This window comes from Galeopterus variegatus, unplaced genomic scaffold (genome assembly GCF_000696425.1).
Source record: "Galeopterus variegatus unplaced genomic scaffold, G_variegatus-3.0.2 Scaffold278, whole genome shotgun sequence".
In the NCBI taxonomy this organism is placed as follows: domain Eukaryota; kingdom Metazoa; phylum Chordata; class Mammalia; order Dermoptera; family Cynocephalidae; genus Galeopterus; species Galeopterus variegatus.
In genome coordinates this window covers 475610-487511 of record NW_007726389.1, presented here as the reverse complement: position 1 = coordinate 487511, position 11902 = coordinate 475610, and the positions used below count along the sequence as shown (strand labels likewise).

The following is an 11902-nucleotide window of genomic DNA, read 5'->3' as shown; positions in this document are numbered from 1 at the left end:
CTGGGTGAGGACAGGAGCATCGTTATCTTTATCACAGAGGATTCTGGTTTTCAAAGCCCTAAAATGCTCTACTATTTCCATGCACTGTCCCTGTCCTGGCTGTAACATGGGTGTTGCTTGATTGTACGCTTACCTTGAATAGATGGCTTAATTATTAAGCAAAACTAAAAAGTGGGATTAAAATCCATCAGAAGACAAGTGGGTTGTATTTTCCTCATTGTTTAGCCATATTTTAGAGGTCCTGCCCAGTTCTCTCAGGAAACATGACATCCCAGAAAACGCTCCCATCTGTCTCGAGGTTAAAGGCTCAGAGCAGAGCATTGGCCCTGGGCTTTATGTTTCCCAGTAATACAGTGTCAGCAGTGACCCAGTGATGGTCCCATGTCAACACAACTCTGAGGACTGTACTCAGTAAACAGAGTCCACTCCACAGAGAAGGCCGGTGGTATCTTCCACAGGCAACAGCCAGGCTCCAGCCCCTTAGAAAGGGCCACCAAGGCTTACCAGTGGTGCCCAACCCTGGATTTAGGGAGCTGGCCTGACCCCTGCCGGGAGTGCCCCAACCCCCCACCCTAGGTTGCTCACTTTGGAGGGTGCTAAGCCACTGCCTCTTGATGGGCAGCGGGTCTCATGGACACACACAGCTAGGCTGGGACTAGCTCACAGCTGCACAGGTGTGTGACTGGCCCTGTAAGCTCTGCCCTGCAAAGCCCTTGGGCAGCCCTGCCAGCGAGACTAATGCTATTGCTCAGGCTTCGTGCTGTGCCAAATAAGACCCAGGGGCCCTAGGAAGTACCTACCTCTCTTATGTCTTCATTGCCCTCCTTGATATTTTCAGTTGCCCCTACAACTAGTTGGTGAATGCTATCAATCTCAGCTTCCTGTGGAAGAAAAGAATGTCAGATAAATACAACCTCCTCCTCCTCCTCCTCCAAGCATGCATCATGATAAAAACAGTAGCTGCCATTTACTAAGGGCGAGGGCCTTTACCCACATAGTGCATGAATCCTCACAGCACCCGCAAGTTAGGTGTTATTCCTATGTTATAAAAGGGAAACTTACAGCTCAGAGAAGTTTATTAACTTTCCCAAAGTCACACCGCAACCAGCTAGCAGGACTGGATGAGACTCTCATGTTGCTGGACTCCAGTGCCTGTGCTCCTTCCACTCCTACTTGCCATCTCTCCTGTGCCACTCACCAGATGTCAAGGACAAAAACATAAGAGCTGCTGTTTGCAGAGCAGCCACCACATGCCAGGGGCTTTCCCGCTAGTCATTTATTCTTTCAGAAGTCAGAGAAGTAAGCCTCAAAGCATATGTGCTTTAAGACACATATGCTAGATTTTTTAAAAAGTGCTTTGTGTTTTACCATTATCTCTCTGAAAAACAGGCCTAAAATTTAAAAAATCAAAACGGGATGCAGGATGCTTGCAGAAAATGTTTACTGCCAACACTTGGAGAGCTTAAGAAGCACAGGACCCTGGTCTCACAGAGAGCGTTAGGCCACTCAGCCCCACCAGCCTGTGGGGAGGACAATGCTGGATGGCCCTCCAAGCAGGTGTGGCTGTCCTCTCTCCTCAGCTGCTTCACTATCGCCGATTCCTCACAGCGCCGGGGAGGGGAGCGTACACAGCACGGGTTTTTAGAGAAACCTGACTGATACAACACTGCAGGAAGGAAAGCAGCCCTTGGCTATCTGATTCCCAGTGGTGATTATTACACAGTCTAAGGACATAAGGGCTGGGACTGCTTTAGAATCTTGAAGAGGAGAGCTAACTGACCATTGCCACTGTTCCTGTGAGAGAATCAATATGAAAAACCACTCAACACTGACAGAAAAACCAAGAAAGACACACCATTTCTTAGGTCTTGTAAACTCCTGAGAAGCCAAGGCAAGGCTCTGGCCTGTGCTCCACACATAGCCCCAGGTTGAGCACCTGGAGCCGCTGGGGTGGCTTTAAGTAGGGCAGTGACGTGAGCAGCTCTTTTCTAACTATGTGGGCCTCGTCTGTCCCAAGACTCTGGGGCTGAGTGCAGGAACCTAAGAAACGGGGCAATTCGGACTTTTCCTGCCTCTTGGCCAGCCAAGGCCTCACTGCATTTCACTGCACGTAAGATACACTATGGTCATGTTCCCTCTGCCAGTGGCCACTGGCTGCGCTAATAAAACAGGGCACTACCTAGATTTCTCATAGCCACACCTAGGAATAATAGCAGTAACCCGTCATCAGAGCTTGCCCTGGGCCAGGTGTGTGTCAGGCACTTCCTATACCCTGGCTCTGAGACTGGGGCAGGTGACATCAGCCCCATTTTACAGATGAAGAACAGGGCTCAGGAGAAGCAGTCCCAGGTCACATGAAGCGTGATGGCAAGCCCATTCAGAGCCTGGGTCTATGTGGCCCCGTGGACTCTGAGTTCCATTCACCGTGCTGAGCTGCCTCTAGAAGCAAGCATGCTCTGTGTGGGGACATCTGATTTGACTGTTTTGTTTGTCATGCAGCTGAACCGATGGCCACCAAATTGACGGGTCTGCACCAAGGTGATCATGAGGCTTCTCAGTGAAGGTTTACAATATGCATGCAGGTGCTTCAGAAAGGGCAGCATATGCTTTGAGGTTTACTTCTCTGACTTCTTAAAGAATAAATGACTAGCAGAAAGGGCCTGGCATGTGGTGGCCGCTCTGCAAACAGCAGCTCTTCTGTTTTGTCCTGAACTTCCAAACTGTGGTTAGACTGAATGTACTGCATTTATAATGACTTGACTCTGGGTGGTGTGGTTTAGGTTAAGTTGTTTTGTAAGTGAAATATCTTAAACCTAGTAGACCAGTTTAATAAAATGAAGAAAAATGATTTTTGTCTTTCAAACCCTTCCATGGTCTTTGGGTGCTAAAAATAAAAAGACAAATTTATGAGGTCTCTAAAAGTTTTGCCAGTTATTGGCTGGAAACATTTCAGAACTGTAGGCAGGTAAAATAACATGAAAATTCACTTAAGAGAACAATCCTATTTCCCATGAGCACACTACACCTGAGGTAGCATAGACCCAGCACTTTGAGAGAGCTGAGTATGCACTGTTATAACACTGCTGACTAAAAACAACCCAAGGTCAAGGGTTTGGATACCCATACCAGCCAGCTGCAAAAAGAAAAGCTACTACCCATCAGACATGGTGCTGGACACTTCTGTAGGTTACAACAATCCTGCAAGGGTCACTCCATTTTATAGACGGGAAGCTGTAGCTCCGAGGGGCTACGAGCTTACACGAGCATACCCAGAGTCAAGATCTACCTGATGCCCAGACCTGCTCTCCATCCTCCCATGTGCCACAGTGCTTCTCTGGTGTAATGAGGGGCTCTCACCTGAGGAGTTCAGCAAATACACACTGCCTAACAGCACATGGCTCTGTGCACAGCAGCAGAGATCATGCAGAGATCAGGCGACTTCACAAGAAATGTCCTGACTTCTTAGTACAGTAGTTCTCTCTTAAACTAAAACTTAAAACCACTTTTTTGTTGTTGTTTCTTTTTTTACCTGCTGCAAAACTTTTTCCGTGAATATCTCTTGGAGTCTGGAAATTTCAACCACTTTCCCTTCGATTTGCCTTCATAAAAAGAAGAATTAATTGATTACACATGAACTATTAGTATTCGGTAGTCTAACAGGAGAAATCCTTTCTTCTCAGTGAAGCAGGAGCGGAGGAGGGCCACCATGTCAGATGGAGGAGATGAGTGGAGCACCTTTCCTGTCTCCCAGCATAGCTCAGCACACTGGATATTTTAGAAATACACACTACCATGTCAACTGACCCTCAGTCCCAAGAGGAGGGCATGTGCAGAGGCTCTCGCATTCTGATCACTGCATGGGGACCGGGGAGCACATGGTTATACCTCAGTTACAAAACGCAGTCTCCAGTGAGTCCTAAGACTAGCCTAGTAACCGTAGTAACATACAGTTGGAATTCAAAAGACAATGTCAGGATGTGTTGATGATCCAATTTGTTACTGCTCAATAGGATAAAGAAAAAAGTATGTTCCCCACTCAGATCAACTCCCTGTTGCAAGGAAAAACCTCCTCCGATTCAGTTTGAAAATATCCTGTCTGATTTCAGCAAATGAGCATCTGACTGACCTGACACTTCAGTGAGCTGTCTTCCCTGTTGCAGGGGCAACATGGGTTACCTGGGGCAGGCTGGGGGCTTGCATATGTCTAGAAACAGAAGTTGCCCAGGCTGAATCTAACTACTGTTCCAGCATAAAGCAGCGACTGCAAGCAGCAGGAGGTGGAAGGGGATGGGGCAGCAAGCTGACCACCCAGCCTAGGGGGAAGCAGAGATGTGATACCCACCAGACCAGGGGAGGCAAGAGAAAGGCCAGGAGATGTAGTGTAGGCTTGGGAAGGAACAGTGAGACAGAGCTGGGGGAGGGGACAGTGAGAAGACGGTCAGAGGGAGGATTAGGCGGTCCACCTCTGAAGGCAGAAGACCAAGAGCCTGGGGAGCCGTCGACGTCAGGATTTATTTTATCCTGGGGATGTGCCTACAATGCAGCAAGGCTCTGCAAAGATCCAGGTCTTACTACTTTTGGAATTCTCCAAACATCCCCATGGAAACTGAGGCCTCTGAGTGCTTTCGCTAGAGGACCAGCGATCGCCCGTGTGCATGCACATGGCCACTGCCTCCTGCATTCCTGACTCCTTGCTTGGAGAGTGGTGCCATTTACAGGAGGAGGCTTCCTTTTGTCAGATGTCCTTCACAAGGCTCCCCACTTCATTTTAAAGCAATTACATGTAAACAGCCCAAATGAAGGTCTTTATGCTGGGGTAATTTGCAATCACTAATTGGTCCTTTCTGGACAGTGCAGCACCTGGGAACCTGGTGGGTGCAGGTGGTAGCCTCCCACCTCCCACAGGCGCACAGGCTGAAGGGGTCAGTGGATTTGAGCAGCTTCTCCCAGCCTGGTCAGATGGCTCAGGTGGGCTATTTGGCCCAAAGGCCACATGTGCACGCCTGGGCATCAAAGTAAATGAATAAAGTCCCTAGTCCTCGGAAAAGCTGTAAACTAGGCCACCAGCTCAGAAAAGAACTACATACATACCTCACTTCGTCAAACAAGCTGTTCATTTCACCCATTAGTCGTTGATTTTCTTGTTCAAACTGTGAGGAAACAAACATTCAGGATGACATCATGCTGAATACAGACAAGAGTCTAGCAAGAAAACTTTGATCTACTCTCCAAGAATCACTGCTGAATCCCTCTTTCCAGCATGGAGCAACATGGCATCGCCGGGAGCCCGTGAGCACTTCCCTGCTTTAGGAAGAAAATTAAACAAAAGAAAATGAAACCCAAAGAACAGCTGTGCTGCCTGTGGCTTGACCTCTCCATCTCCTCCATCTGAATTCACAGTGTGCGAGCTGACTCGCACAGCCGTAAACTGTGGAAATATGCACAAACAGGAACTCGGAGGAGGAACTGGTCAGCCTGTTACCTCCTTGCCCTCTTGTTTCCTCTGGGCTCCCACGGCCTGTTTCCTGCCTCTGGAACAGTTATTTTTTAAATGGAGAAGGATCTGATGTGGGGAGGGTCTGGAGAGGAAGGGGAGATCAGGTGGCTTTGCCTGGGGTAGGGAGCGGAGAGGCAGAGCTGCCTGGGGATCCATCTGACTGCAGGCCGTGCCCCTGGCTACTCCACTGCTCTAGGGACAGAGGCCCATGGCCAGAGAAGCCACTGGGATTCCCAGTGCTCAGGCTGGGTGAGGATGGTTGCTTGACACTCAGGGACAGCCCTCAGAGCGGAGTTAACTCAGCCGAGTGACAGATGTTCTCCTGGCCTTTCTTGCAATTTGATGTAGGCCAAAGAAAAGGATGGGTGCAGCTGAAACCCCCCACGGAGTGCGGCCAGGGGTAGCTCCTCCTTACCCTCACCCGAAGACCACAGGCTTGTCTCAGTGTATCCGCTCAACCGCCTGCATGCAGGGAGGCCACAGGTCCACAGGCCCAGCTTCCCCATGAGACATTCCCTTGACCCCCAAGCTCAAAGTTAGTTCTCATTTTTCTATCCTTGGCTGAGCATTTTCTGAAAATCTCATAGGATATTAATCCTATGTAATAAATTGTGCATGTCCCAAACTCCCAGTGTGGCTCTGAGCTTCCTGAGGGTGGGAACTGTGTGGAACCCAACTTTGAAAAAGCATTCCATTTGTTCTTTCACATCTACTAAAGCCACTGTCAAATTCACAAATACTTTCTGAGGCACATGGGTAGGGGAGGGGAGAAAAAACATAAGCCAGCCCTTGCCCTCCAGAGGCTTTGAAGTCTGTCATCAGCTTAGTAAAGCAAGAATGGAGAAAGGCCGTGGCTATGGGACTCATAATGACCACGCGGGCTGCAGTGGCACTCCACAAGCCGGCACTCATAAGTCTCACAACAGCCCGCTCTCCAGCCTGTCACCTGTGTACAGGCCAGCTCTCTCCCCCCAAACCCAGAACAGACACCTTCCTAGTGATGTGATGCATCAGGGCAGAATGAACCACCTTCTGTCATTCCCTCTCGTGAAAAAGTCCCTCACAGCATTTCTCACACTTGTTGAGGGGGGGGGCTGACACTACAGGGCACTGGTTCTCAGCCCCGGCTGCTCATGAAAACACAGACACCTCTGCTCCACCCCAGACTTCCAAGGTCAGAAAATGGGCGGGTTGGTGAAGCTTCAGGAAGGGTGGAAGAGCTGGGGAAGCTCAACCAGGGCAGGCCACCTTGCGGGCTGCTGACACAGTCCTGCTATATAGCCCTTTCAATTAGGCATCAACAAGGCTACTTAAGAGAATAAAAACTTCACTTCTGAGTTGAAAGTATCAGCTCTGTTAACTGTCAACTCAAGTTACTTAAAAGCCCAGTATTTAAGGAAAGCATGTAGGTGCTAATTCACTTTGACTAATTCTCTCAGGTACTACTCTGGGTTGTTTTTTTTTTTTTTTGAGGGGGAGCACTTTCCTTGAATTTTTCTAATGACAAAATATGGCCATGCCCTTTTAAATCCAGTCCTTTTATGCTTTGAAATGGTGCCTAAACAAAATTAACTTGTGGTCTGAGGTGACTTATTACTGGAAAGTTCCTTGGGAACAAAGCATTTCTGTCCCCCCACTGAGGCATGTGGTATAGTGCTGCACCTCCTGGTAGGCCTCAGTAATTGTTACTCCTGAACGCTCCATGTCAGCCTTTAGTGGCAGTCAGAAGTGGGATTAGATTCTGGCTCTGATTTCCTTCGACCCCATGGGTTTTTGAGGCCACCTGAGAAATACCCAGCCCCTAGAGGAAGAGACAGACAGATGCCTCGAAGGATCAAACATGATAAGGGCTGGAGATAGGTTTGCCATCAACCTGGAGTTTTAATGGAGAGCAGCCTCCATTCAAAGGGTGGGGGTTACTAGGAAACCATGTTTTTAAAATAAGCCTGTTTCCCACAGACAAGTGCAAGGTCACTACTTAATGGGGCCTGGCAGGGCTCAGGCTGACTAGGTAACAGCCAGGTTGCTGACAACACTCTTTTGCGCCAGGCTTCAGGATAGTTTCCATCGCTGTCTACATGCTATCTACAAACCTGTATGCCTCCGCTCCTGTCTGAGGCTGGGTGGCAGAGGTAGGTGGTGGAAGTACCAGGTGGACATAGGAGCCAGTTCTGGGCCTCATGGGAACCCTTGGGTGACCCCGGGCCAGCCACTGGCTTTTGGGTGGCCTGTTGCTTTGTGTACAGATGTGGTGATTCTTATCCTTTCCTTCTGATCCTGAGGTGGTGAAGCCATGGCTGGAAGTCCAGCTCCTTCACCCTCTAAGCTGGATGATGTTAGGCAGGTGACTTAATCTCTCTGTACCTCTTTGTCACTAAAATAGGGATAATAATAATACTTACGTAGTAGCGCTGTTAGAAGGAGCACACAAATTAAAACATGTAAGTTGTTTGCCAAAGTGCATGGAACATAGTAAGCTCTTGATAAATGTTATCATTATTTACTCTTTCTGGGAGTCAGATGCTGCATATGTGAAACGAGTGGCTAGATGCTTTGACGGCCCCTTCTGCCTCTCTGGTCTCAAATTATAGAGTGCCGCTGTGGCTCCTGGCCATTGCACCCTCTCAGGCACTGCAACATGTACACACAGCGTCTTCCAGAGCTCGCTGGGCCGCAGTTGCTAGAGTCTGTCTCTGATTGAATATCCATGTCACCACCCCACACAGAGTTCACAAGGTACACCACTGAATGAAAGGCCTGGTCCCCATGGTCAGCTACACAGACAGCTGTGTCTACCTTCCCTGCAAAGACAAACCTGAAAGCAGTCTAAGAAATACTTCATTCATGAACTGGTAGGTAGAGTGGGTGGGGAGGGCCCCCAAGTATCACAGTAGACAGCCTGCAGTTCTGGGCTCCCTGCCATGGCCCAACCACTCTCCAACCATAGGGGTACAGCATCATGTTTAAGAGTCTAGGACTTGGGAGCTATGTGGCCCCGGACTGGTGACTTAAGCTCTCTGTAGAATGGGGCCAGCAATACTCTGTCCCACATAGGAGTGCACAAATTAACAGATGCTGAAGTGCTATAGCAGTACTGGGCACATAGTGTGTGTTATGTGTGTGTTAAACAATATTATTTAACTGCTTTATTCCATTTAGGAGTCAGTTGGACACTGTTAAAGGTTTCTAATCTGGTTTAAAGGACACAAATCCACATTCTGAATATACTGTTACAGAAATCCTTTTCCAATCTACTCTTTTATTATAGATTTTAAAAAGAAAATCACTCCTACAAAGGCCTTGAGTATAATATGAGGCCAGGAGTAGTTCTGCATTGCAAAGACCCAAGAGCAGCTGATTGAAGACTACAGGGGTTGTCCCAGAAAGCAGTCTGGCCCCCTTGGCTCAGGAACCAACTGCCCAGGCCCTTCCTGGGTTCTTCCGACATGCCTTCTCTGTGCCAAGCTCTTTCACATTCCTGGCTCAGCCACCCTCAACTTGATCCCCACCCGTGCCCCTGTGAACCTGGAGCCTTGCCAGGGTCTGCACTCCAGGTCTTGCTGTGTGGTGCTCAGGTTCTGCCAATGACCGTCGTGTTCTGACGCACGAGGTGAACTTGGCCACAGACTGCAAGCCCTGCCTGCAAGGGGTCAGGGGCTAGAGACACCTTTCATGTGGATTTGAGAAACAGAAGTCATATTCATGTCTTTAAAATTTATCCTAAGGAGTACATCAATAAATGCAGGTGGTTTCACTTGAGGCAAGTAAAGTGTATGTGGGCTTTGAAAAGGAGGAATTTTCTTGACGTAACATCAGAAAACAATTTGGTTCCAGTCAGACTGACCACACATCTGCTGACTCAAAGGCATTAATATACCTGTATCATGAGTTATAAATGAAAATTTATTGTGCAAATCATATAATACCCTGCAACCATTTTGGAATTTGTAACAACTGCTCCTTTGGGTGAAATAATGAATCGAATTGCTATTATAGGGCTTAATTCATTATTTTACCCTGAGGAGAAATTCCGAAAGTGATGATGAATTATGATCACGATTTGCTTCAACAATTTCCAATTTAAAACCAATAGTGTGGTATTTCTTTTGCTTCGTTTTTTGAGGTTGAACTTTTTAAATAAGATTTTTGTTAGTCAGACTAAGATATGGTGCTTAGTTATTATTCCCAATTAAGAGAGGAATTAACTGAACATTAAATAGCCTGTCATAAAAGTACTGAACATTACAGCCATCTGCTCAGCCCACTTGCAGTAATATAAGAAAAATTAGGAAGTCCTGCTGATTCTGACTGCTTTAGTCATTGGTACTATGATGCTGAAATAACCAGTACTACTGGGGATGGTCACTGGCATGTTTTTAGGCAATGACCCAGTTAGGACAGCAGAATGAAATGGAAATGTGATGTATCAACAGTCATTATGGGAAGAAGAGCCTTACTCTGTGAACACTAGTTTTCCACATAGTTGCTAAATCTCGTGCTGGACATGTGTGGCGAATGCCATGGAGCACAGACACCGCAGTGTCCTCTCCTTGGATGCAGGAGCCCACATGTGCTGAGCAGCTGCTGTGTGCCCTGCCCTCTGCTGGGTGCTCTTACTGATACGACTGCACCTAGTGCTCATGACGATTCTGTGGGCAGTTGATCCTGACCAGAACGAAATTCAGGGAGGATAATTTTCTTGCCCCAAATTACACAGACAGTGAGTGATACAAAGGATTCATAGCCCACTCTGTCTAGCCCCAACACCCATGCCCCTTCATCATCTCTCAACGGGACCGTAGCAGCAGGTGACTGCGGATCTCTTTGCTGCCAGCTTCCTCTGGTCCCCTTCCATGCTCCTGGAGGCTTCTAAGTCATGTGTCTGCAAAGCTTAACAAACCTCTGCTGCTAAACACTGCCTCCAGCAGAAAGGCAAAATCCTCTGACAAACAACTGACTCCATTATTATTCCAGATATTTCCTTTACTAAGGGTGGGGAGTGCATTAAAAAAAAAGAAAAGCCCAACACAGAAAGTAAGGTAAATTCTGCTGAAATACACACGTATTCTTTCTTAATGAAGAGGCAGGGCTGTACACATTCTTATCTCTAGCAAAGAAATGTGGCAATGCTACAATACTGGGGAAAACATGACTCAGCATTTCCACTAATAAAATTATTTTGTATAAACTGGTGAAAAACTATGAGACTTTAAGAAACTTTTGCCATAACTTGGCTACAAGAAGGGAATATGATCCAACTGTTCTTTCATCAGGCGGCTTCTCTGCCTCAGCCTGCCCTCCAGTGGAGTGTCCCCCAGGGTGATGGCCATGGCCCCTTCTCCTTTTCCCCTGCATGCACTGTTTCTAGGGAACCTCATCCAAGCCCGTGTTCCAGCGCCACCTGTAAGATGTCTCCTACACATGCCTCTCTAGCCTGAGCTGCAGATCCCATGGTGCACCAGACACCTCCCAGGGGTGCCCCAAAGGCACTTCCAACTTATACCTGTCCAAAATGAAATCCATCGTCTGCCCCAGCTAGCCTGCCTTCCGTGTGCCCTCCCTTCTCCTGATTACCCAAATTAGAAAGCTCAGGGCTCTTTCTGCCTCACACTGTCTTCCAGTGGATACAAAGTCCAGTCAATCTCCCCAACACCGCTCGTGACTTTGCCTCCACTGCCACTCTCTGGGCAAGGCCCAGACTGGCCTGAACCCTTGCTGTAGTCTTCCTCCAATCTCTGCACACCAGACACCTGAGGCTTCCAGGTGCCACATCTGCTGAATCTGGTGACTCAGCACATGAAGTCAGAGGGTGTGTTCTGGGACATGAGAGAAACTGGAGAGGAAGGCAGGGCCTTGAAGGTCACTTTAAGGTGTCTGAGCTACTTCCTTAGCTCAGAATTATTTGGTCTGTGAAGGACAAAGACAGTAGCTCTGCTTTTTATTCCAAAGAAAGTATTATAGGCTCTGAAGGAATGTCCCTAAAGCAAGTCCCAGGAAAGTCACAGGTAACGGTACCATCAGTGGAAATGTTTTGAGCTTCTAAGGTGAGGCTTTTAAGGGGGAAGCCACTCATCTGGGTGGATAAGTGTGTGTGAAATTGTACTGTGTATGAAATATGTGCTAAACTCAACTGAATCCCAGCTGCCATCCTGAAAGACCTGATCCTGCTGTGAGGACAGTGCATCCCAGTCCCTCCCTGCAGATGGCATTTCCCTGCACATGAGCAGCTATGATCCACAAGCCTGAGCGCTGCCCGGTCTCTTCCACCCTGGGCAGGGGAGAGGCTGTTTTGATTCACTGCGTAACCTGTCACTCTGAAGGCGAAGGCAGGGGAACTCAATTTTACGAGCACTTGCTGTGCTGTGTGCACATTATGGGTCAGCTCACGTAGTCATTCGCCCCACC

General features: G+C 48.1%; 1 protein-coding gene across 1 annotated transcript in view; it reads right to left on the bottom strand.

The window, feature by feature from the left end:
* The window catches only part of STX18 (syntaxin 18), a 119941-nt gene that overhangs the window by 1218 nt on the left and 106821 nt on the right, over window positions 1–11902 (bottom strand). The window contains exons 8-10 of the mRNA XM_008566926.1: window positions 5092–5150; window positions 3530–3599; window positions 801–881 (exon numbers count right to left, since the gene is read on the bottom strand). Of these exons, the coding sequence (XP_008565148.1) occupies window positions 801–881; window positions 3530–3599; window positions 5092–5150 (210 nt within the window). The remainder of the gene's footprint in view (window positions 1–800; window positions 882–3529; window positions 3600–5091; window positions 5151–11902) is intronic.